Source organism: Salvelinus sp. IW2-2015, linkage group LG37, assembly GCF_002910315.2.
Source record: "Salvelinus sp. IW2-2015 linkage group LG37, ASM291031v2, whole genome shotgun sequence".
NCBI classification, from domain to species: domain Eukaryota; kingdom Metazoa; phylum Chordata; class Actinopteri; order Salmoniformes; family Salmonidae; genus Salvelinus; species Salvelinus sp. IW2-2015.
The window spans coordinates 13,459,440-13,486,323 of record NC_036876.1 but is presented as its reverse complement, the minus strand read 5'-3'; the positions used below and the strand labels follow the sequence as shown (position 1 = coordinate 13,486,323).

Genomic DNA, 26,884 nt, shown 5'->3' with positions numbered 1-26,884 from the left:
CGCAAGCGGGAGCAGAAAATATTTTCGGTATGTCAGAATGTTCTGGCAACTCTCACATAAAAACTTCACTGGGTGGAAGGACGCTTTTTACATTTGTCTTATAAACCACGTTTGATGAAATTTGACCTTTTAGGACAATTTTAGACCCTGTGATCTGTGAACCGTACACAACCCAGATGACATCTTCGTGACATTAAACTCCATATAGTGTTCTCTCAAATATGGAGTTTGTCTAGATTATGAAATACAAATGTTCACGTTAAAATGTATACGACATTAAAAATATGATTATCAAAACGACCCTTTGATTTTGCTTATTTTTAGACACAACAAACATCATCCCTACCAATTAAGTTTCTATGTGAGAACTGCCAGAACAATCAGAGGTWTCAAAAATATTTTCCGCTCCTAGGTTAAAAGAACACGTCGTGGATGACGGGAGAAATGCCTCCACTGCCATTATGTAACCACAGACACTGGGGTGGACAGACTCTGGCTCAAGAGAAAAGAAAAGACCGCACACAGCACTGTCATCCTCTTCTTTCCCTTTCTCCATATTCAACCATGTTCTCGGCTCTCGGTCTAGCCCCAGCGGGACAAATGAAAACATGAAGCCCTCTCTCCACGCTACGGGGGCTCCGTGCCCGCCTGGATGAAAACGGCGAGAGACAGGGAGAGAGCAGGCTAAAGCGGTGCCTCGCGGATCAAAGGACCAGGGGCTTTTTGAACGGGGATCACAATCTGCACTTCTGAAAAGACAACCTCAGCTCAGACACCCAGAGTCAGTCAGCATTAACCAGATGCCTATGGATGTTCCATTTGTAGGTTATACATTTCAATATGACCAATTGTTGTTTGAAGGACAAATAATCTCAGGAAGAGTAATATGCTTCTCGTCCATTGCAGTTACTGAACAGTGGCAGTTGTGGCGCAGTGTGTTAGGTGCTTGTGGGTGGATTCAGAGTAGTGAGTGGAGGGAGCCCTTAAAGAAATCTGAAGAACTGCCTAATTAGGTCTATACATTTATAATGACTTGTGGTGCCGTTAGGATCTGTCCTTTCATGACGCAATTGATGCTCTATCGTTTTAGGATCAGTCTTACCAGTTAATCTATTGCTCCTTACAAAACACCCGTGGCAAGCACTAACAACCTACGATCCAGTAATGTTGCTGTTGAGACATTGGACTGAAACACAGGTGAGTGGATTTTCACCAATTCCATTCACTTCTATAGGATGAACTCACATGTAACAAAAGCCAATGTCACAAAACAACAGTCAATACTACACAAGGGTCAGCCTGGGGTCCCGGGTCTCAAGCTCACTGACCCTGCATTAGCCCCTTACACAGTTGATGCATTCCCAGTAGCACTGATTCCTTCCACGAGCTCTATATTTTTTTATTTAACTAGGCAAGTCAGTTAAGAACAAATTCTTATTTACAATGACGGCCTACCCAGGCCAAAATGTGCGCCGCCCTATAGGACTCCCAATCACGGCCGGATGTGATACAGCCTGGATTCGAACCAGGGACTGTAGTGACACTTTTTTCACTGAGATGCAGTGCCTTAGACCGCTGCGCCACTATATCAACAGGACCCGTATCCAGCCTGCCACTGTTTATTATCTATGCATAGTCACTTCACCCCTACCTACACGTACAAATTACCTCGACTATTCTGTACCCCCACATACAGCCTCGTCATTGTTATTTTATTGTGTTACTTATTTTTTTATTCTAGTTATTTAGTAAATATTTTCTTAACTCCATTTCTTGAACTGCAGTGTTGGTTAAGGGCTCGTAAGTAAACATTTCACGGTAAGGTCTACACCTGTTTTTGGGCCGCATGTGACAAATAAAATGTCGATTTCAATAGGCGCCTCTGGCTATAAAGCAGGACCTAGACCAAAGCATTCAATTCAACTAATGGAGACAAGTAACAGCTTAAAATACAATTCACCAGAAGGGACATGTGGTCTTATATGAGGTAAAGGCATGTTTTAATACAGTAGCAAGTCTAAATCCAGCAGACTATCAAAGATCAGATGAGGTCCAGAGACAAATGGCAACGCTATGACATGTGGGACCCTCAGAAATAACCGCAACTGAGCAAATATAACACAGCGCACTCGTATTCAAAATGAATAATTAGAGCACAATTTCATAGCCAGCACACAATTTGTCAAGAGTGACACGTCATTTCATTACAGAGCAGAAACTCTACCACAGACATGGAGCAACACAGTCAGTAGCTGTGACAGTCATTCAACTATTGAGGGAAGTCGCATCAAAACACATTTTCAAGGACTCTTACTAGCCAAAGGAAGAGAGCAGCCGTGTATGGTCTGTCTCTACCGTTTGGGAAGATAACAGAATAAGCTAAACACAACATTTTGAGTGTACAATGAAATCCCACAAGAACAAGTTTCCTTGACACACCACTGCATACTAGACTAGTGGCCATATGTATAGCGAGTCTCAGAGTAAGAGTGCCGATAGAGGATAAGTTCAACCTTTTAGTTCACAATGAATAAGATTGAATGAACGGGGGAGGGACTGATTCTATATCAGGACTCCTACTCGGAAACGCTGGCCCAGCCCTACCCAACTGGGTAGATATTCTGTTAGGCAGTGGTTCATGTGACCACCTTGACTGGAGCGAGGAAAATTGGCAAGAACATCACTTTCCTCAACAGTGGAACAACAATAGATGTAATGGCTGCCGTATGTGCACGCTCTCTGGGAAGGTTCCCCTCAAGAGGGCCGACGGTGCACGGGTTAATAAGCATTTTGTCGCGCTCTGAGGTGCTAGGATGCAGCGCTGTGAGGGATTAGGCAAGCAGGCCTTGCCGGCAGACAGGCCGGAAGACACTACCATCTGTGGGGCAGTGCCATCTCGGGCACAGTCTCAAGGCCAGGATGACCGAGGGGGGAGGGGCTCTACAGTTAGACCATTTTACTCTCATATGCGCCTAAATATTTTGCTGTGCAACTTCGACTTTTTATTTAGGAGCACCAGTGCGCCTTGAAAAAATGAAGGATTCTATTACCTCGAATATTTTTCAACCTGTAAAAAAAAGTCAGCAGAACTCTGTGGGGTGGATACAGTATAGGGATTGAAAGGCTGAAATACCTTGCTGAAATTGCCATGTTAGTAGAGGTGAAATCAATGACTGCATAATCCTGCAACTAAAACAATGCATTGCAAGAAATAATAGTCTCAGCAGTGTCATGTCTTTCAGACAGTCAGTAGTTAAATCCATCTATACTGTTGCCTGTAAAACAGCCCAACTCAACATCATCATATATTGCAAGACGTCTGTATGTATTTATCAATGGTGTAGAATTCAATGCCTGCTGTAGGCTGTATTGTTCAAGTTATATTATGCACAGAAAGCAGACAGCATCTTCGATGAGACTGCACGGTTTAATCAACGTGACCTAAATACAGACGCTCTTGTGGAACCTTACACAACGATAAAATAGCCAGAATGTATGCCTATATTTCACTGACACAGTAGCTGTGCATCCACCAAAACACTTACTCGAGCCAAGACAGAAAGGAAACGTGAATTACAACAACGTTGCACCAACCGAGTCAAGATCATTGATGTTGATAATCTTTCTCACCAGCAATAATAGTATCGCATATCATTGCAATGTTGATGATCAAATAAAGCTGTCGACCCTAGGGATTGAGGAGCCGGCTTAACTCTGGCCATTTTGCGACCTAACGCAACGCACGTTTACCGGCTTTTTAACATGCAGACCTCAGTGTTGTTATTTTGCTAAATGCACTATATTAACCTTGGCAGCTAAACAATGCAGCTAAATGGTAAATAATAGTTTCTACAAAATGTTACAATTTGCAGAGTAGTTTGAAGTTGAACAATACGTCTTCCCAATGATAATACATTTCCTTGCTGTGTATGCTAACGTTAATTTACGCTAACTACAGTAGCTAACTACGTAGCTCGCAAGCTAACTTGCGAGTTAAAAATATACAGCTAGCTAGCGAGATAACATAGGTAGCCTGATTGTAAAAAGGTAGCTAGTCAAACCAGCAAGTGGTAGTTAAGTAAATAAACCATGTTTTAGCTAGTAACTTTAGTTAGCTAGCTAACATACTCAAGTTAACTTGCTGGTTTCAACCAAAGATATAAATCATTGGTTTCAACAAAGCAATTAGAGGCAGGCTAGATATAAACTTGGTTGACTATACTACACTACAAGTGGACTAACTAGTCGTAAAATACAACTGACATTAGATTGTTAGCCAACGAACGCGTTCTAATTTAACATGTCTTGCTATTAAGTTAGCTAGCACTAGCCTGCTAACTTGGTAGCCAGCATTCGCGGAAATAACAATCGTTCGATAGATATCTAGCGAATGCAAATCAGCTAGCTAATTACCCTAGCATAGCTAGCTAACGTTCGCCGTGAGGGCTCCTCAAAATAAAAAAAAATAAAAAAATACTTACCTCCCACTCGGTACATGTTGGCCGCCATTCTCTCGTTACCCCCAACAAACACTGTCCAAGGGATTCCCCTCTTGCGTTAAAAATGTCGATCTGGAGCTATTTTATCCCTGCATTTATTAGAGACCTCACCCGCCGCGAAACAAAGCCGGGACCCGGCACAGTAGCCAAGCTCTGGCGGGTAAAAGTTTAAAGTTTCCGTTGCAATGTTTCGGGGTTCCAAAATGCGTCTTTGTTTCAGTCCGATAACGACCTCCCTCTTCCACACTCACTCACGCATTCACACTTGCAGGCAGGCATGCATACACAGCCCTTGATAGCTAGCCTGTCTCTTACTCCACTCTTCCTCCCATCCTCAGCTCCCAGCTTCATCCTCCTCTTCTTCACCTCCGCTCAGTTTGCACACACATACACACACACACTGCCCCCCCCCCCACTCGTTTGTAAACGTCATCTCCGGAAAATGTAACTTAGAATCGGAAAACTCCGGCTACTTATTCCACACACACAATTCTCAGCAAGACAGAGTTGCTCCAACCCTCACCAACATTATTGTGTCAGCCCATAGATATAATTAAAGCAATACTGAAGACAGATAATCTGATTCGCATATTTCGCATGAAGAGTATGCAGATGAGCACATTGATGAGAAACAGCCTTCCATCAGACTTCCTCTAAAATCTACATTCAGATACAGTAGGTACAGTAAGCAAAATGCCAACTCAACGCCCATTATTTGAACAACACTCCCCTCTAGCGTTCATTTCGATAGCATACAGTTTTTAGCACTACAGTGTAACTGGAAATGCAGGCATGCTTTTATAATGAAGGATGCTATGAATTCATAAGCACTAGTTTGTCATTGTTTATTGATAGAAATATCTGGAGACAAAGAAAACCACGACCCATTTAAAAGTACTTTTAAATAAACATAGAAGAAATCCAATACAAAAGCAAAGTGTACAATAAAGGTAAACATTTCTGAATTTGTCTAATACTCAGGAGAGATTAGTTTCAACTACAATATGAGTAAAGAAAATATTTTTGTTATTCAATTCTAAGGCACTTGAGTGATTGTCACCATTTTGCAAAATGCAAAATTGGTCTGAAGCACATAAAAAGTTCAATATTCATAGAGATCGACACAGCACAAGATATGTTTGATTTTATATGACATTTATGAGAAGACAATAACCATAAAACCCCACTAGGGTAAGCTTGCATGGTAAACAAATTAGTAAACAAAATAGGATATTTTGGAATGTTGTCAACAATTGATCCCTTTGTCGTCAATTAATGATGGCAGTCCCAACAGTCCCAACAGTTTGACCTTTTTCCAATTGCATCAGTCGAGGACATTCACAAAGATTCAACAGCATTTCACTCATGCTGAGAAGTAAATTGTGCCCAGATGTATTAACGTTTTCATTACATCATGTGTGGCTCATATCTGCATTACAAAACTCCATTGTGTTTGAACAGAGAATCCTATGGACATAAGGGATGTGATTCCTAAACCTGCTTTGATTTAAGAGCCAGACACAAACACTACGCCACAGGTCCAGAAGCCACTCTCTTTCTACGTTGCTCCCTCTCTCTCTCCCCCTCGCCCTCTGTAAACATTCTCTCCCCTTTGTCTCTCTATCAGCCTCTCTCTGTTTCTCTCAGTCTCTGTCTTTCTCTCCATGTCTCCTTCTCTCCCTTAAGGTTCTGGGGAGCTGGTTGAGGTGGAAGAGGAGGAGTGTAGGCGGTCTCCCCCGCTGTCCCCCGTCCCTCCTCTCTTGACCCTCCACTGGAGGATACAGGTGTCCTTGCCGCCCATTGAGAGCACGTGACTGTCACAGTGGGTGAAGCGCACGTTGGTCACGTGACTGCCGTGGCCCTCATAACTGTGGTTTGGAGCCTGATGGGTAAAATAAGACATTTGATATGTGGTGAGCTTTCTGGTGGAAGGAGTAAAAATGATTGAAATCAATTGAAAAATGTGGCACTGAATTATTCCTGACTTTGGGTTTTGGGCAGGGGTACTGGAAGAGGTGGACTTTACAGAAGTCATCGGCCACCGCCACCATTCTCTCATTGTGGGAGCGACAGAGGGCGTTGATGTCTGTACCGTCTGAACCCTCCAACCACACACCTGTGGGACGACACAAAATAACACACAACACATGTCAGCCACAGGTAAAGGGTTGAGTGATATTGAGAGGCTTGTGATAGTTTGAATGCTGGTCCTTCTCACCCATGACGTGGAAGCCCAGTACACAGGTGTAGGACGCCCATTCTCTGTCTTTGCTCTCATAGCGGTTCCTCAGCAGTTTGCAGCCTCCAGCGATGTCCCCTGTTTGAGTAAAATAGTCCTTTGGATAATTGACTTAGGGAAATTAGACATGACAAAAATATACACGTGTTCAAATGAGACATGCACAAATAAAAATGTAGTTGTTTGCACAGTCACTCACAGTAAAGGATTTCGTAATCGCCTGAGTTGGACATAATGTACTTCCCGTCTTTGGACCAATCAAGGTGAGTGATGAAGCTGGAGTGACCCTAAAGGTAACAGACATAACAAAGTGACACAACGCCCAAACACCATGACAAATATGTCCCGTGTCTGACTGAACAACAGGGCCACTGTGCTCTAACTGTAACCCACAACGGATCACTCATTCATGACATAAATAATCCACAACCATTCCCAACATCCCAGGACTGCACTGCAACTTACATTGCACTTTCCGTAGCGGGAGTAGCGCCGTCCACTCTCTGTGACGTTATAGATGTAGATGAAGTTGTCATGGGAACCCACGGCCAGGAAGCTTCCATCTGAAAGGGTAAAAAAAAAAAACATGTTCCAAATAGAGATAAATACAAAACAATAGAGGTCAAACGTAGTGGTGAGTCAGCACATATTACTGAAGCGTGGTTGACATTCGCTCCATTGTGACACTGAAGGAGCTTGACCTCTGACCTGGTGAGTATCTCATTACGGACAGCTGTTCATTCCCGTCGGTGTAGTCTGAGACTACATCTTTGGTCTGCAGGTCAAGGACCAGCCACCTGTTACAGGGAGATTGGGAGGTGGGTGGTGGTGAGGGGTGGTGGGGGTGGGGTTGGGAAGAGAGGAACACAACCAGTGTGAAGGTTCGATCCTCCAGACAAACGATTCTGCTTTATCGTCCCGGAGTTTGGGGTAAATATCTAGCGGCGACATCGTGACAAACAGGAACGCATTGATACTGATTAACGCAGTAGATTAGCTGATAACGAATGAGATACTTCTGTTGCCTGCTCTAGTCTTCGCGTTTCATGCGGTTGTATTTCAGAGTGGAGTGTCTCACCTGCCCGTGCTCAGCCCAACAGACACCACAGCCCCATTGGGACAGAAATCAGCACACAGCCCATACTCCTGAAAAATATGAGGATAAGTATTTAAGAATATGTTTCACCTTGTGTGTGTGTGTGTGTGTGTGTGTAGGTGCGTGCGTCTGTACATTTATGCCCGCTCACCTCTAGCGTGGTGCACCAGTCCAGTTTGTGCTCCTCTGTGTTCCACACGCACACCTGTCTGTCATGTCCACAGGTCAGGAAGACATCCTGGGAGGGGTGTGTGGCCAAGCCCCACATCTCATCCACATGGCCCTGCACGGGGGAGAGCAACACACACACACACTATCACACACGCTGGCTTTCGGTTTCTATTCTCGAAGCTTCAATGTTCACTCCTCGACACTGATTGGCCTGGAGTAAGACATGGTTGACACCTCCAGTAGTTTGACCTATGGATACAACAATCTAATGCTTTTAAATCCACGACGGGGAGCGAGAAAGTGCGCTGTGCACGTCGGGGGAGAAGTGTAGTGAATCGGAACGCAGAACATGTGCAGACCAGGTGTGTAACCGCAAACCGCTCCACATATCACTCCACGTATACTCCATCATGCTAATGTTTACATACCTGTACTATGGCCACGAAGCCGTCAGAGAAAGTGCCCCTTAGGATGGCATTTCGGGTGGTACCAACCAACACCTCTTCCCCGTCTACATCCGCAATGCAACGGACCGCCCCGAACTCTTCTGGAATCTATAACAAATACATAAAACGTAGATATTATTCGGAAATAATACATAAATAGCCACAAAAAAAGTTTTTTTAACACGCTCAGTTTGGTTATTAAGAGTGACAATGCACACACACAAACACGCGTCTTTCACCTCACACTCTCTCTCGGGTGCCAGGTCAGCGCTCCAGCGGATGATCTTACGGTCTTTGCCCCCGCCGCTGAGGAGAGCACCCCCCTGCAGCATACACAGAGTAAACACACTGCCGTCGTGGGCCCGCGTCTGACGCATGATCTGAAACGTCTCTGCAAAAGGAGGAAGAGAGAAGATGACTTCGTCTATTGTCACAGGCCCTGCGATAGACGAGCGTCCTGTCCAGGGGGTGTAACTTGTACATCATGCTGCCTCACGCTACAGAAACAGGAGATCGGCTCCTGCTCCTATGAGCCGTTCCCGGCTCACACAAGCCAAGGCTACTTACTTACTATTGTCACAGGTCTCACACATTTGGAGAGCAAGGGGAAAAAGAGTCACAGCTATGGCGTCTGGTAGCATAGTTGGTTGAGGAGGTACTAAATCAAATGAAACGATATTTTGTCCATATGTTTGCATTTATTTCATATGGAGAACCTAGTCCTAATTTGGAACAGACAGTTACCTTTGGCCCCTTTCCCCAGTGTCTTGACGTCGCCGGGTGATTTGCCCCAGGTCAGGATGTTCCCCTCGGAGTCCCCGGTCAGCACGTCTCCCGTCAGGCTGAACACAAAGCACTGGATGAACTTGGGCTTCTTGTATTTCTAACAGAGAAGAGAGAGGAAACATCACAAACAAGTTTGAATGGCTATATTTGTGTGGGATCTTTTGTATTTCTGACAGTAAGATAAAGATGATAAACATGTATGCAACAAATGAGTTTGAATGACTATGTAGTGGAGGTGGTTCACTGATAAATAGCCTTGCCTGAGACCTGCAGACGGGTCTAGGCTTCAGCTCAGTGGGCTATAATAGTCTTTCTTGAGGCATCCAAATAAGCCGGGTTTGATATACCCAGTCGGTCATGTTTACAGGGTGCTGTTGACCTTTTGACAACGTGAAAAAGGCTGTCAATGTAATTGTAGGGGCTTATAATGGATTTCACTCACCCCGAAGATGCCCTGCTTCTTGGTGAGTGAGCCGGCACTTAGCGTCCAGAAGTAGACGTGAGACTTGCCACAGGTGATGATGTTGGTGCTGTCGTTAGGGTTGAACTCGACTGTAAACACTGCCTCGTTGGTGCTCTGGATTGACACACGCCAGGGGAAGAGTTCAAGTCGGGAAATAATTGATTCAAATGCTAAGTATCAATTGAAACTGTGAATCCCAGTATCTCATAACTGCATTTCTATGAGGACAATTAAAATGTTGTATAAGAGGGTATAATGCATAACACATCTGCACCAAAGTCTCAAATGGGCAGCAGCTGCACTGTATGAAAAAAAGCATTGAACTATTCCATTACAGTCCCGTGGGGGATGGGCATATATGGGCATGTGTTACATACTGTACATTGAACCAACTGCTATATTTATGTGGGCTGCTAACCCCCCCCTCCCCCCCCCCATGTGACCACTCCCAATTTTTGCTGGAGATCCAAAAACTGGACTATTGAATCTATGGCACTCTCATGACAAATTATGCTTATGCAAAATCTATTTGGCGAATCATACATGTGTGCTACAAGAAACTGAGGACCAAAGACAGGAAATTAGCTCATATAAACACCCACCTAATATCCAAACCACCCACCAACACACACACACAGTCACACACGCGCGCACACACACACACAGACAAATTCACTGTCTAAAATATTTACACAGTTGCCGTGGCAACGTTGCTGAACTTACTCTCAGGGAAGTTGAGAAATTTGGGACAGAAGTCTGCGACAGAACGAGGTGACGTGGACGCCATATTTTTTTCTTAATCTATGCAAACAGTCCTCTTTTTTTCAGGCATCTACAGATTCTCACTCCAAGGAACGCTGGCTTTAACAAAGCCTACGCACGCAAATGACAGGCTTGGCTCCCAGCAAAGATACACTAGAGGCTTATTTCATGTACATGGGCAGGTTTGTTATAGCACAAGGAAGCAGATGTATACTGTAAATGGTATTGATTATTACCATTTTACTGCAATAAACCTACTGTGCAATATGAATAGGACTCTCTATGTGTGTTCGTGTGTGCATGCATGTAGGTGTGTCCGTGCCTGTGTGCTTGCATGAATGCCAAGTGTGCATGCGTGTGTGTCTTGGTGCATTGCTTTACCTTAACGTCTGCRTGCTTGGTTCCTTTGGCGCAGTCCCACACAGACAGCATGTGTTCATTGGAGTCATCAATCACACAGAGGAAGGCTCCAGAGTCCTGCAAGCGGAGGAGACGTGAGTACGAGCGAGAGAAGGAACCAGTGAGAGGCCATATGGCAGATGGAGAAGTAATGCAGAGTCACAAGGACAGGGAAACGGAGATCAATAGCTAATGTGAAACCGTCTGAAGGGTCGTGGGTTCATTCCGCTGAGTCTACCCATACAAAATATATGTACACATGACGGTAAGTCGCTTTGGATAAAAGCATCTGCTAAAAACGGCATATATATAAACTCAGCAACAAAAAAATGTTTGTTGCCATGTCCCGTTGTTGTTGTACCTGTCCCGCAGGTGTGATGTTCGGATGTACCGATCCTGTGCAGGTGTTGTTACACGTGGTCTGCCACTGCGAGGACGATCAGCTGTCTGTCCTGTCTCCCTGTAGCACTGTCTTAGGCGTATCACAGTACGGACATTGCAATTTATTTCCCTGGCCACATCTGCAGTCCTCATKCCTCCTTGCAGTATGCCTAAGGCACGTTCACGCAGATGAGCAGGGACCCTGGGCATCTTTCTTTTGGTGTTTTTCAGAGTCAGTAGAAAGGCCTCTTTCGTGTCCTAAGTTTTCATAACTGTGACCTTAATTTCCTACCGTCTGTAAGCGGTTAGTGTTTTAACGATCGTTCCACAGGTGCATGTTCATTAATTGTTTATGGTTCATTAAACAAGCACGGGATACAATGAAGATCTGGGAAGTTATTTGGATTTTTACAAATTATCTTTGAAAGACAGGGTCCTGAAAAAGGGACGTTTCTTTTTWTTTTTTGCTGAGTTTATCCATCTCTCTCAATGTAAGCATGTATTGGTTGTTTGTGAGTGTTGTATGGAGATTTGGTGTCGGGTGTTTTTCAAAAGCCTTATCGAGTTGACAAAGGACAAGGTACTTAAAAATATAGACCGTTCATTTTGTAGTAAGGATGAACACTTACTGCAAAGGAGAAGGCTACAGATCCTACACCTCGCTCAAACGTGCCCAGTCCTATCTGTTGTAGGGTGATCAATGTGGAGGAATCCCATATGTGGACATATGGCTGCAGGGGCTGAGAGACACAATTAGACGTATAGGACTTGATAAGTGTGACCATTTACAGTACATAGATTTGGTAAACATTTTCATTCATAAATTGCCTCACCTTGCCATCCTTATCCACCCCAGCCGTCTGCCCCGACGCCACCCGCACCCTGTCTGGATGGATGGTTAGACTGAAGGACAGACAAATTGTGATTTTATACAGCATCACATTCTTTTAACTTGACAATCAATTCCTTACATTTTGCTTGCTCAACAACAATTTGTGTTGATTTTGTACAGTTTGTTGTATTTTATACACATGACAAATAAACTTGAATTATGACATGAGGTGTCATGGTTCAACGTGAGCCACTCACCAGCGGACACAGTCTGTGTGTTTGCTGTAGTGGCGTTGAGTGCGGTTGTTGATGTGGTACAGCACCACCACACAGGCGATGAAGTATACTGCCTCCCCCGACGCCAGCAGGTACAGGTTGGCTCGGCAGTCACGCCCCCGGTAACCGTAACTACGCGGCTCCAGTCAAGGTGACATCACTGAAACGTCTCATTGGTTCATCAGTCTAAATCATTAATTCAGCCTAAAGCAATTTCACCCACAGCTACACCCATAATAACAGGTGATTTATGGATGACACAACTTCCACTGAAACGGAGGGCTTGGCTCAAGGACATTAGGGAATTTACATACATTTCTCTATCTGACTCATGGGCAAAATTGACTTAATGGCTTTCATCTAATAAACTTTGCACTATAGGATATCAAATATTCTAATCAACCATGACTGGGATTTAAAAACACACAGTATGTTGCTAGATCAAAGCCCCATTGGTCGTGACTTGTGGGAGGGACTTAGGAAGGATACACCCAATCGAGTTCCAGTTTCTCTACAGGTGGCTCCATCCTCAGATCATCGTAGTTCTGGATGTTGGAGGGGACGTACATGGTGATTGGTCGACCGCGGATGAACATCTTGATTGATTGACCTGTCAGCCAATGACAGATGAAGAAAAATGTATGACAAGACTGGACCATGGATACATATTTGTACATCTCCAATTGCTACCATGATTCAATATGAACTTTCGCTAACCTATCCTCAACCAAAGCCCTGGTGATGCTACAATATCCTACACCACAAATCACATTTAGATCCTAATTCATTCAATAATGTTAAGTCAACAGTGCAGTGCCATTAACCTGTATGAATCCCAAGCCCAAGTCTCAGAGCTACATGTAGTTGAACGACATAACAGTTAACACATAACATCCCCCATGATGTCTCGTACCTTGGGTTCCTCGTCTCGATCCGGCTGATCCTACGAGAGGAGAGGAAGAGACAGAGACAAATAAACACAGGGATCCGAGCAGAACTAAATCACAGCCGATTGCAGCAGGGCAGGTCCTGCTCTGACATTACGGATCCACTGGGACCAGTTTCAGAGCCGCTCGAATGTGATCTATGAGCAAACCAGTGGTGTGGGTTTCCAACATCAGGCCTGTCACCTAACCCAGTGGTTCCCAAACTGTGGGGCGCGCAATTGTTGGTCAAATAAAATAAAAAAAACATCAGAGCCTGACAAATGTTCGACAGAGAACATAACATATTGTTTTAGGGTGGTGAAAGAAGATGGATTGTCTGAGTCGTGTCCGAGCTTAAAGCATCCTGTGTATACATTATATCTCAATAACCAGGTGAATCTCCTCTTGAAACGGACTGCAATCTAGGACCAATAACGTCTCACACTCTTCAATTTAAAAAGGTTGGGGAGTGGAGAGTTAAAAAAATATGTTTTACACGTGTTGTGGAAGGTTCTGGTTCTGGATGTTTCTGGTGGGAAAAAGGGCTTGACCCATCTGCATGTCTCACTATGAAAAGGTTGTTAGTTGTTAAAACTAAAAAGGCAGGGCCCACGCCACAGGTTGAAGGAGCATGGGAAGGGAAGTCGGTACAGTTGAACTACTGTAAGTTATTATCTAGCTCTTTTATTAGTCATTAGTGACACTACATGGAATTTTCCCATAGGCCTACTTCATACTGCTCCTGGACCCCGTCGAATCAAATCAATGACAGATTTGGATTGGTTTAAAATATAGGGGTATTTCCACACTAGCCATTCACATTTCCAAGTATGGACATTCAGTTAGGATACAGTGAGTTCAATTTAAAAAGACCTGGTTACACTTTTTACAACCCTCTCGTGATGCAGAAGAGACAGTTGCAGAAATGACCTAACTCGTGTTGAATTCAGGCAGACCTGTCCCGGGCCAGCTCAGAGAGACAGTGAAAAAAAAACGGGAAAACGTCTAGTCCTGGCAAGCTCACAGAAAGAGAAAGAGAGAAATATTTTTTGTTGTTGTTGAAAACCGTTCTTCTCGGGTAAAACAGTCATCCATCATCCCGTCAGGAGTCTCGGAGTGGTGCGGCAGCACGGTTAACCACAATGGATGGCTTTCCAGGGAGAGTCCAACGGGAGCGTCCCAACCCAGAACGGAGTGGCAGAGCACTAAACAGACTCTCTTGTGTTTAACATCAGGAATGGCTGCCGTGCTACCTCATAAATAAGCCAGTGTAAAAAAGTGTYTCTGTGATCACAGTACGATGAGGGATATTTCTGACCAGGCTTATTTTAGGTTGTGGCAGAGGGATGGACTGTGATGGACTCCGAGCGACCTTTGAGCCTAGAGACGACTAGAGGATGGATGCAACGTCCAGTGGCCAGTCACTTTTACGACTGTCATTATTATAATGTGCAGAGTATTAGTAGCAGTAATATTGTTGTTGTTGTAGTTGCAGTATGCTCCTAGTATACACAGACGTAAGCTCTTTTGAGGCTCACTCCATGCACCCTTTGTCTAATAGAAACCCCTTGTCTTGTGGCTCACTGATCAAATTTACAGACTATTATGCTAATCGGATGGGCGCATCAAACTGATTTTCCGCCAATTGAATCCCCATTAGGTCCAACTGGTAAAAACACAGAAACAATCAGAGGGAATGTCCTCTTAACTCGCTCTGGTTTAGGAATGAGTCACCATTATAAAGATAAACCATACTTCAAGCCAACGCTCATAAAAGCTACTATCTTTGACATTATACTATCTTTGACATTATACTATCTTTGACATTTAGTATGCAGTTTAGTGTCCCCAACTAAAGAATGGGAATGAGAAGTTAACACACCAAAAATGAGATGGCCTTTCAGCCTATAACTATGTTTATGCATTTACAGGGCCCCTAAATGGAGGCTATGGACACATTTAATAATAGGTAGAGTAATACACAGGTTAGCTGGAGCTGTTATGTACGTATGGGCTATTCATCCAGTCCAGGTCTGGCCTGCAATCAGTCTGTGAGTCATTTAAGCCAATATAGAGACTATGGTTGGATAATACTTTGTAGGGAGTCTGGAGAGAGTAGTGTTGTTGGATATACATTACCTGCACTGGCGATGAGCTCTTTGGTCCGGCTGTGAGAAAAAGAAAAAAAACATAACTGTTAGATACTATATCCAAGAGACTCTTTCAGACACTTGGACCAACCGTTATATTATACAGTCTTTGGGCCCAGCTTACGCAATTGGGATATCCTAAGACTTTTCAAAAGGAAAGGAATTTTATTTTTTATATAAAGGGCACTTGTTTTCCAATGAGTGACTATTTAGTGAAATATGTTTCTGCGCCCGTAGGAAAATGAGATGTGACGATGAGTTTGAAAGCTGGTCTTGCTGATGGATCAGATGGGCCTTCTCTCACCTCTCCAGACTGGGGGATCGGGTGAGGAGGTTGGCCGAAGAAGCTGCTTTTTTGTCCAACTTCTTCTTGGTCTTCTCCTGGGGGTCCTTTGCCAGTTTCTCACTGTTCCTGCGAACTCTGGACAATGAGGATAGGGAGTCTGTATAAGAGGATTTATGTGCAGGGTTTGAGACAGACAACCACACTTGGGAACACAAACACATACTTGCGCAGAGACATGCACACACACACACAAACACGCTTGCACACACACACACAAACACGCTTGCACGCACACACTCAGATGAACTATGAATGTGTCTGTGTTTCAACGTGTATTCTATGACGGGCCAGGGATTTCCTGTAAGCCACACAACCATTTTCCTGATGATGTGCTCAATAAATCAGAGGAAATTGCCCTCGTCATGTGACCAGGGATGTTCGAGGTATGTAACAGGAAGTAGAACTAGGAAGTGAAACCCAGCTGACTCCCTTCCCCTGAAGCTCCTACTGATTTTACACATACTAGGTACATTATGTAGACAGTGTTTGTATCCAAGTATGTAATGTAACTGAATAGCCTAGTTCATATTACGGTTTGGATCTGGATAAAAGTACTTCATAACTTAGACTTCCCATCCATAGCGCCGCTGGTTCTAACGGTGTGGCATGATAGAGCTAACTGAAACATATGCTATCAATCAGCAATAGGCCTCTTCCAAGTCATAACTAGCAAACTAAACATCAACACACACACACACAGAACACAAAAACAAATTAGAGGAATAATGTAGCAATTATTTTGTGATTATGGAGCGGCATGCAGCAAAAAAAAAWTTTTTTTTAATCGACCAATGAAAAGCCCCATTGAAATGTCCGCATGCAGGAAATCATGCTGAATCAATCCATGCTTGAAGGAGGAGAACTTCGTTAAAGGGTGAGGCTCAGGTTAGATCATCAGGTTAGTGTGGATTCATGAACACAACCCCAGTGTTATTGTTACACCGTGTGAACTACTCAGCTTGTGTTTAACTGCAAACCCCAGTTGTTCTGAACGTAACCCTTAACATTGATTCAATGTCTTATCTGTAGGGCATGGAGTTTAACTATGGTCCAGAGTTTTTCCTGATCAGATCACATTGACGGTAAAAAAACGTTTTATTTTATTATTATTATTTTTTTTAACTCTGGCCCCTACTCATCTGACACGCATAACTAGGCTACCACTTCTTTGGGCTGAGATCAAGTTTTGTTCTAGACATAACTAGACTGTGTTTTATTCATTTTCATGGATATGCGGTGAAACGGCTGCTGCTTGGACAACGCGGCCATTTTGAAACGTTGTATTCTAGATCCCCACATCAAAGAGGTGTTGACATGGCCCCCAGCTTATCCTGGCATTCACTACTATTATATACACAGGGTTGAGCCGCACGACCCTTAACACATTTTCCACTGCGCTTGATTCGGTGTGTGTGTGTGTGTGTTGTCTCTCAAGGACGTGTCACTCAGCATACGATGAGCGCTGTCATTATGAGACACAGGGCCTTATGTTCCCAATCACACTTATTTAGCCCCCGGCTCAAACATATGGACAAATAACACAGCAGCCGGATCCAGCGGGAGAGAGCACGTAATGTACGCTCCCCGGTCAACAGTCTACCGCAAACGGATTCATAGATTAGAGTTTTGACACTGGGGGGTTTGTAGAAACACAAGCATAGAGAATAGGAGATTTATCCCCAAAAGCCATGCAATCAGGCAGGAATGGAGAAGAGGAGAAGGAGGAGGAGACGATAACGCACAAGGGTTTATTCTGGCCCTCCAGGATAGTGGAGAGAGGTCCGCTCCGGGGACTGGGGGGCAGGTCCTTAGGGGTTGCTGGGGACCCCGGGATTGGGGTCTGGCGGCCTGAACTCAGGCTCTCCGTGGAGCCATTGGGGTCCTGGAGGTCCTCTCTCTGGAGGCTCCTCATGGTGGTGGGGTGGATGGGCTCCTCTACAGAAGACGCCCTGCTCAGGTCCTTTTCAACTTCCTCATCCTCTTCAAGCCCCTGGATGCGGTGGAGCGTGGCCCGGGACCCCTCGGTCGGAGAGATACCCTTGGGGAGGGCATCTTCCAGGGAGAGGCTCTGGATGTCACTGGTGAGAGCCAGGGGGACCCTGTCTAGCCCCTGGTCCTGCCCCAGCGGGGTGAGCTCTGTCTGGGTAGCCCGATCATATGTAGGGGGCTTACACATAGGGGCTAGGGATCCATTGTCCCCATAGTGACCATTCTCACCTTGAATGTTGTTTCCCACTTGGCTAGAGACACACACAGTGTAGAGTTGAGATCAACAAGGATAAAACATCATACAATATCAAACTGAATCCAATAAGACTTTACTATAGAAGCTAGAAATCCACATTCCGGCCACTAAGTCCAATGTCTTGACTGAAAAACGATGCCCTATTTACACACGTTGATAATCTAAGAGCCATATCTTTATATAGGTCTCTCCTACCCACTCCCTCTGTGCTGTTACAGTACCTGGTGGCAGGGTGGCGGGTGCCATCCAGGGCTGAGCTGGAAGACAGTTTACGGGAGCTGGAGAAACCATCAGAGCAGAAGACTTGGTTCAGGACACGGGCCGCTGCAGGGTTCACTGAGGTCATATACAGTAAGACACAATCACACACATTGAGGATGGACATGACATTGAAGCACAAGACAATGGTCATAGGGATGGGATAATATTCTATTTGATTCGATTCTATTCTATTGGCTTCTGGTACTGTAGATGGTTTGACTAATGTAAGCCTAAGTCGTTTAAGACCGCAATCTGATCTAAGGTGTGATGGTTGGCCACCCACCTGCGATGAGCTGCTGTTTGAGCAGGGGGATCAGCTGGTCGTGGAGGCGGAGCCTGCGCAGCGCGTCGGCCAGTGATGACTTGAGCAGAGTGATCTCGTTCTCCTGCAACTGAAGGCGCCCCTCCATCGTGGACACCCGGTCTGGGTACTCAGCGCTGCTGCCTGCCGACACATCATCTGTGCAGATGGACCAAGACAACCAATCAGGGGATGGTATGGAACTAGACAGTCTGGAACTAGATGAACCATTAGTAAATGCTAAGGACGCACAAGGACAACCAATGAGGAGCCTATATCCAACTCCATGATGTCATGCCATTGTAACTCCCACAGAAGTGGTATAAACCAAGCAGGAGCAATGCATTCGCGGAATACCGTGAAAGAACTGTAGAGAAGGGAGAACTTCCAAAGATGAGCACACTTAGACATGACCGCAGTGAGTGTTGTAAATACTGCTAACAGCCCACAAATCTTCCTCAAAAGAGACAGGACATACATTGTGCATGAAGATGGGCCTTTGAAGCCAACATTAATGTGCTCATCCAGCACTGTTTATAACTTAAAAAGAACAAGATGAAAGTGTCGATGAGTTTGGAGAGAAATGGTTTATTTACTTCAATATCACGAGGCTTTGATGCTGCTTACTGACTGAATTAAGTCCCATTTTTATCAAAAATAAAGAAGGCAGGAGACTATTGCCAGTATTAGGAGAAAAGGAGCTAAGGGCATGTGTTTCTGCTTCTCTCAACCGTTTGCAATTTCCAGGGGCAGCCTCGCAAAAAGGAGTGGAATGTTCTAATTGTTTATCATCAGTTTGTGTTTAGGGAACAAGGTTTAGCTCAAATGGTTGTTAAGTGTCCGCAGACTTACTTTCTCTAAAGTAGTGCGCACGTCTCGGGCCTTTCCCATTATGATTCTGTATATGTCCACGTTTCCTGCGAATTTCCTGAGACATGGCAGTAGGAAGACTTGTTTATCAATAGGTTGTGTTTAATGAATGGATTTTAATCTGTTCGGCTATTAATCAATCACCACAGATTTACACGTTCTCTGTGTGTACAACATGTTGGGATTAGATCTATTCTATCATCCTGCATGTTTACATTTCCAACTGATTTCCTCAGAGGTGAAAGGGAGACAGAAGGCATTCCAGGGTGTTGCAATCCACATGTCATGTGACTAATGATCAGACTCTGAGCCAACTGCAGCTTTTTTGTCCTTCTTTTTTTGCAGCCTACACAACTTCCTGCTTTGGTTGGCAACATTTGTTCTATTGTGTGTCAGTATGTGTGTGTGTGTGTTTGTTTTTACTATCCTTGTGGGGACCAGAAGTCCTCACAAGAATAGTAAAACAAGGACAATTTGTGGGGACACTTTGCCAGTCCCCACAATTTCACTGGTTCCCACAAGGAAAGAAATGCTATTTTAGGTTTAGGGTTATAATTAGGGTTAGGGGTTAGGTTTAGGAGTTAGGGAAAATAGGATTTTGAATGGGAATCAATTGTAAAACAAACCTGTGTGTGTGTGTGTGTGTGTGTGTGGGTCTACAGTTCCCCGTTGGAAAATCCCTGCTTTTTCTATCACTTTATGAAATACTTCCTCCTCCCTAAATTGGACATATGTTGCTATGGTAACCACGCCGACCAATGACCATGCAGTCCAATAAAACTGTTACGTCTCTCTGGGTCAGGGGAAAGAGTAAGTCGTCTGATTGATTCAGAACCTGATCGTGGATAAATAGACCGATTCTCCGAGTCTACTTTTGTAAAACGTTCTGTGAAAAGAAAGTTTGAATTGATTTAACAAGTACAGAGTCATCTATAGGTCACCTTACAAATCAATACGCATGGTCGTTTGAATTACATAGCCTGCGTATTCTGTATCATGCATATGGATCTGGAAGCACATTGACGATGCACTTAAGAACAGCGTTTCTGTGGGATGAAATGAAAACCGACCACGTGGGTGAATCACCATGAATCGTGTTCCAAACATGCCTTAACAGCTCTGCCATCTACTGGGTTGAAGAGGTGTATATACCTTGAGAATCTGGCACAGCGGGTTAATGTGATGCAATAACTGATACCAGGCCAAACTGGCATCCAGTGGGTGTGGCTTCCGTTCTCCAAAGTCCGTTCCAAGAGGACGCACATGACTGTCAGCTAACGTCAACTATGAACACTGCCACATTCTTCCTCTCTTTCTCCACCTCCTCCTCCTCCCCCAGGCCTTCCCATGCATCATATCCAAGTTGGGGAGCTTATCGTTTCCTTTATTGTATGAAAGTGACTCACAGATCGTTACTTTCCCTTCCTCCTTAACCTTTTACCGACTGTCACTGCAGGTGAGATATAGCATATGCTACTACTCAATCCTCATGCTGACACAAGCACTGTAGCAGTCAAGCGATCATCTCACAGTCATTGTTGTTGATAATAAGTATTTGTAATGCAAGTGGGCTTATTCCCTTTGAGGGTTGAGGAGAGGAGTGGTTCTGACTGAGTGCCTCTCACCCATTTACTACTGAGCACTTGGTGAGGCGTTTCTTAAGAACTTCTAAAGCACTTGACTGTTTTGCCTTGCTTMGCTCGTAAGGAAGGCAAAAACAACACTTTAAACGGTTGGGTAAGAATGCGGTGGCCAAGCAAACATGCAAATCATCCCAAGAGGAGAACCAGTTTGGCTTATCGGCTTGAAAGTATGAAAATATCTCTCGCCTTAAGGCCTTACAAGACTGTTTCGCTTTTCAGAGACAGAGGGATTCCAGTTATGCCTTCATTCGATACATCCCACACACTCAATCTCTGGACCAGAACACCATGGCTCCACTCCACACACAATGGGGTCTTTGAGGCTTGCTGGGAGGGAGTCTCTGTCTGCTGTCTGTGTTCAGACAGACTTGGCCAACCGTGTGCAGGGCCAGGCCTCTCACTGGACACACACACACCACAGAGACAGATCAACAACAGCAATGGAAGAATACAGTGGCATTTCACCCAGTAWAATATGAATTAAATGAGAGAATGACGCTAACGGATAACTTCCAGTTATATTAACATTACAGTAGTAGAAGCTTTTTTTGGATTCATTTAGGTCTATACTTTAGAACCATAACTATATACTGTATATCTAAGGCTCTGGTTAAAAACGGCGTGTTAGACACTATGCCATGGATTTGATACATTACACATATATTCTTGCCAGTTGAAATTCCACACTTTCAATGTAAAATCAAAGGCAAACTGTTTTTTTCCACCAACTCCATGAACTTGGTCATGATGACACACACAGGGAAACATGACTTCACACACTTGTTTGAAGAGGTCTTAGAATTTAGCAGGAGAGCAAGACTACTGTACTCTAATTAAGGATAGGAAACACCTGACTCAAGTGGTTGAGGTAGGGCACAATGTCCTCTAAGGAATATTGATATTCACTAGCATTGTGAAGAGTAAATGCTCTGCAGCCTACAGATAATAGGGCCCTAAAGCAATGAGGAAGTCTAATCTCAGAGTCTACATTAAACAATGTGGTTGTGAGGCTCTATGGCTGAGTTTAGACAGGCAGCCTAATTCAGATTTTTATTTTTTTATTTTACCAATTGAGCTTTTGACCAATCAGATCCGTTCTGAAAAAGATCAGCTCTTTTCACGTTAGATGTGATTGGTCAAAAGACCAATTAGTGGGAAAAAAATATCAAAATTGGGCTTACGTGTCTAAACACAGTTTATGGGACTCAGCTGTATTGTAACACAATAATTAGGATCTGCTCCAATCCGCTGGCTTTAAAACCAAAATCAAAAGCCAGCCTTCCAACTCTCTCTTTTGGCAAATCTCAGCTGACTTGATCAACTGTGCGTGAAGCATTAAGCAAAAAACAAAAAACTTGTGGCCAAAAATGTATCCAAGTAATTAGAAACGTACGGGAGAGACAATGCAATGTGTACAGGAGCATTGAAACATGATCTATTCACTTGTCGATACAGATACACTCTTCAGTATTGCAGTATTGTTCGATCACTCGCTTTCTCCCAGACTCGTTCTCTCTCACACACGCTGTTATAGTCGCAGGGCAGGAGGGTTTCGGGTCATTAAATATCGTGTGGATGAAGGGCGGGTGGGTGGCGGGTTGCATAAAAAGAAAACAATAGCCTACCTTAAGAGATCCATAAACGTCTCATTCTTATGCAATTTATATCTGTAGGCTACATTGAGGTTTTTATTTCATTAGTGCGTAAACCTAAGCTTTGGGGCATAACTGTCTGGCGCCAAATAGCCGACACGTCAATCACTTTTGGGAACGGGCAGAAAAAGTTCATGTCGAACCACCGAGGCAAAAAGGTCAATGTCAGAGTTGAATTAAATAAGAGTAAAGCTGCGAAAGGAGAGTTGAAAATAAAGAAAAAGAAAGACCGGAAAATTAATGTTTGGGGACGATTTGGCTAAGTGGTAAAAGATGATGATATCAGTGCAGGCTATGTTAAGKGTGATGATTGTGAGGCGCCATACAAATTTGACAGTCACAAGACGGGGACTTCAAATAGGCCTATGACACGTCAAGGGAACTGTAGCCTACTGGGTTAAATGGAAACTGAGCCTATATATTAACTCCTGCAAAATTAAGCATTTCTTGCAGTAAAATGATACACAAAATGTAGGCTAAACTTGGACTCAGGAACAGGAGTGGAGAAATATTATTTATTTATTTCAGCATCTTGAGAGAATGCGAATGTGCCKTTAAATACCGTCTGTATCAGTGGAGACTGTGAAGGGTAGGACGGCTCATAATAATGKCTGGAACGAAGCAAATGGAATGGCATCAAATCATGTGTTTGAAACCATGCCACTGATTCTGCTGCAGCCATAACCACGAGCCTGTCCTCCCCAAGTAAAGTGGCACCAACCCTCTGTTCGTATAGAGGTGCTATCTTTATTAGTATCATGAAAGCTGATAGTATTTCAACCACATCAAATATGCATCCAAGCCAAACTGAAATGTTATCAGAAACATGTTGGGTCTGGGTCGTTTTCAAATCGTTYTGTTTACAACCTGTCAAATTGATGTCATATGGACATTTTGCACAGAAAATCTTTACATTTTTATATATTTTTTGAGTTAACCCATTGCATTTTCTCCCCGGTCCCTAAATCTCTTCGCTCTGCAGAGATGACAGAAAACTTTACCGATGTCAACTACATTGAAGCATTCATTCCATCAATTTATGACATTACTTTGGTGAGCAAGAGTTTATTTAGTCTTCTAGGGTAACATTTAATGACAGAAGAGAAGCTACATGTATCTAAATTATATACAAGCTGACAAAAAAAAAATKTGCCTACCAAAATGTCTGAAATTATAAGCAGAAACATCTAAATCTGGCAAAATAAATCTGTCACCCCGTCAACTCATTCAGCTGTCTCTGACTGTAGCCTGCAGCRCATTTTCTATATTAGTGGGTTAGGGTCGGGTGCGGGTCACAGATTTTCACTTTAGCCTATCACATACGGTGCATTCGGAAAGTATTCACAACCCTTCTCTTTCTCCACATTTTGTTACGTTACAGCCTTATTCTAAAATGGATTGAACAAAGCAAATTCTTTAAGTCAATCTACACACAATACCACATAATGACAAAGCGGACAGGTTTTTAGACATTTTTGCAAATGTATGAAATAAAAAAAACAGATATACCTTATTTACATATGTATTCAGACCCTTTACTATGAGACTCGACATTGAGCCCAGGTGCATCCTGTTTCCATTGATCATCCTTGAGATGTTTTCTACAACTGGATGGCCTCCATCATTCTTAAATGAAAGAAGTTTGGAACCACACACTAGAGCTTCCTAGAGCTGGCCGCCCGGCCAAACTGAACAATTGGGGGAAGAAGGGCCTTGGTCAGGGAGGTGGCCAAGAACCCGATGGTCACTCTGACAGGGTTCCTCTGTGGAGATGGGAGAACCTTCCAGAAGGACAACCATCTCTGCAGCACTCCACCAATCATATCTTTATGGTAGAGTGACGAGACGGAAGCCACTCCTCTGTAAAAAGCACGACAGCCCACTTGGAGTTTGCCAAAAGGCACTTAAAGGACTCTCAAACCGTGAGAAACAAGATTCTCTGGTCTGATGAAACCAAGATTGAACGATTTGGCCTGAATGCCAAGCGGCACGTCTGGACGAAACCTTGCACCATCCCTACGGTGAAGCAAGGTGGTGGCAGCATCATGCTGTGGGGATGTTTTTCAGTGGCAGGGACTGGAAGACTAGTCAGGATCGAGGGAAAGATGAACGAAGGAAAGTACAAAGAGATCCTTGATGAAATCCTGCTCAGGACCTCAGACTGGGGCTACAGTTCACCTTCCAAAAGGACAACGACCTTAAGCACACAGCCAAGACAACGCAGGAGTGGCTTTGTTGAGTGGCCCAGCAGGAGCCCGGACTTGAACCTGATCGAACATCTTTGGAGACCTGAAAATAGCTGTGCAGCGAAGCTCCCCATTCAACCTGACAGAGCTTGAGAGGATCTGCAGAGTAGAATGGGAGAAACTCCCCAAATACAGGTGTGCAAAGCTTCTAGCGTCATACCCAAGAAGACTCGAGGCTGTAATCGCAGCCGAAGGTGCTTCAACAAAGTACTGAGTAAAGGGTCTGAATACTTATGTACATTTGATATTTCAGTTTATTTTTTAAAACGTTTGCAAAAATGTCTAAAAACCTGTTTTTGCTTTGTCATTATGGGGTATTGTGTGTCGATTGATGGGGTGGGAGAAATGACTTAATACATTTTAGAATAAGGCTGTCACGTAACAAAATGTGGAAAAAGTCAAGGGGTCTAACGCTTTCCGAATGCACTGTATAGTCGGGCGGTTGCGGATGGGTTATCAGCTATTGCGGGCGGATGAAAAAAATWAAATGCTGACCCGCGCACCATTAACACACACACAGAGACAATGATTATCACATCCTAACTTCAGGCCAAACACATGTACGAAAACAATCTCAATGGAGCAACAACACTCCCACAACCCCAGTGTTTCTGCAGGAAAGGGGCTTAAACTTCATACACAAATGACTGACGTAAACTTTGCACAGGACAAACATTGTATGACAGTGTGTGTATAAGGTCTTGATTAACCTCAGATTGTGTGGGCCTGCACCTCTGAATCATAGGGCTTTGCACATTATCGTTAATATATTTTAATGAACACAGATATTAACGATAGTGCACTATCATTATCTGTTGTGAAAGGAGCCATACTAGTAGTTCATGCCAATAATCACAGGTCTGATCTAAGCAAACATTGCTTCTATGAGTCATAGGGGGGGTATGAAAGATGTAGCCAAGAAGGTGGGCAGAATCTTTGAGCAATTGCATGAATGCCAATATACTGTATGTAAGGTTAGCCTTGCAATATTAGCCCTCTCCTGGTAGCCCCACAGCTGCTGTTGCTAATGCTAACCATTCAAACTGCCACCACTAATGAAACCGATAATAAAGAGCTCCATTTCAATACATGTACCTATAAAGCTAGTGTGCGGAGTAYATTTTTCATGGAAAACAGTATCTGYCATAAGACTCCTACRGCAACCAGTGGGTGTGCCGGTGTGGTACCTATAACGTCTTCACCATAACAATTGGGTGAGAGACCTTAGCCATTTTTAAGATATACTACATGACCAAAAGTATGTGGACACCTGCTCGTCGAACATCTCATTCCAAAATCATGGGCGTTAATATGGAGTTGGTCCCGCTTTGCTGCTATAACAACCTCCACTCTTCTGGGGAGGCTTTCCACTAGATGTTGGAACATTCAGCCACAAGAGCATTGCTGACATTGGGTACTGATATTGGGCGATTAGGCCTGGCTCGCAGTCGGAGTTACAATTCATCCCGAAGGTGTTCGATGGGGTTGGTGTTCGATGGGGTTGAGGTCAGGGCTCTGTGCAGCCCGAACCATGAAAACAGCCCCAGACCATTATTCCTCCTCCACCAAACTTTACAGTTGGCACTATGCATTGGGGCAAGTAGCATTCTCCTGGCATCCGCCAAACCCAGATTYGTCWGTCGGACTGCCAGATGGTGAAGCGTGATTCATCACTCCAGAGAACGAGTTTCCACTGCTCCAGAGTCCAATGGCGGCRAGCTTTACACCACGCCATCCAACGCTTGTCAWAGCGCATGGTGATCTTAGGCTTGTGTGCGGCTGCTAGGCCATGGAAACCCATTTCATGAAGCTCCAACAGTTATTGTGCTGATGTTGGTTCCAGAGGCAGTTTGGAACTCGGTAGTAGTGTTGGAACTGAGGACAGGCACTCAGCG

General features: G+C 44.1%; 2 protein-coding genes across 5 annotated transcripts in view; both read right to left on the bottom strand.

Moving 5' to 3' along the window:
- Positions 1-4,833, bottom strand: part of LOC111960246 (metastasis-associated protein MTA2) — a 28,497-nt gene extending 23,664 nt beyond the window's left edge. For both annotated transcript variants that reach the window (XM_023982161.2, XM_023982162.2), the window contains exon 1: positions 4,482-4,833. In XM_023982161.2, coding sequence (XP_023837929.1) covers positions 4,482-4,509 — 28 coding nt within the window. In that variant the 5' untranslated portion in view covers positions 4,510-4,833. The remainder of the gene's footprint in view (positions 1-4,481) is intronic.
- A 494-nt stretch (positions 4,834-5,327) lies between these two features.
- The window catches only part of eml3 (EMAP like 3), a 29,056-nt gene continuing 7,499 nt past the window's right edge, over positions 5,328-26,884 (bottom strand). For 2 of the 3 annotated variants that reach the window (XM_023982204.2, XM_070437909.1), the window contains 23 exons: positions 18,561-18,737; positions 18,238-18,352; positions 17,514-18,011; positions 15,730-15,846; positions 15,415-15,443; positions 13,263-13,292; positions 12,839-12,959; positions 12,332-12,481; positions 12,076-12,145; positions 11,872-11,982; positions 10,844-10,939; positions 9,680-9,814; positions 9,196-9,334; positions 8,691-8,842; positions 8,434-8,559; positions 7,986-8,117; positions 7,817-7,884; positions 7,447-7,535; positions 7,204-7,301; positions 6,938-7,025; positions 6,718-6,816; positions 6,485-6,615; positions 5,328-6,381 (listed from right to left, as the gene is read on the bottom strand). In XM_023982204.2, coding sequence (XP_023837972.1) covers positions 6,181-6,381; positions 6,485-6,615; positions 6,718-6,816; positions 6,938-7,025; positions 7,204-7,301; positions 7,447-7,535; positions 7,817-7,884; positions 7,986-8,117; positions 8,434-8,559; positions 8,691-8,842; positions 9,196-9,334; positions 9,680-9,814; positions 10,844-10,939; positions 11,872-11,982; positions 12,076-12,145; positions 12,332-12,481; positions 12,839-12,959; positions 13,263-13,292; positions 15,415-15,443; positions 15,730-15,846; positions 17,514-18,011; positions 18,238-18,352; positions 18,561-18,737 — 2,972 coding nt within the window. In that variant the 3' untranslated portion in view covers positions 5,328-6,180. The remainder of the gene's footprint in view (positions 6,382-6,484; positions 6,616-6,717; positions 6,817-6,937; positions 7,026-7,203; positions 7,302-7,446; positions 7,536-7,816; positions 7,885-7,985; positions 8,118-8,433; positions 8,560-8,690; positions 8,843-9,195; positions 9,335-9,679; positions 9,815-10,843; positions 10,940-11,871; positions 11,983-12,075; positions 12,146-12,331; positions 12,482-12,838; positions 12,960-13,262; positions 13,293-15,414; positions 15,444-15,729; positions 15,847-17,513; positions 18,012-18,237; positions 18,353-18,560; positions 18,738-26,884) is intronic. The other variant, XM_023982205.2, reaches the window with a different exon arrangement.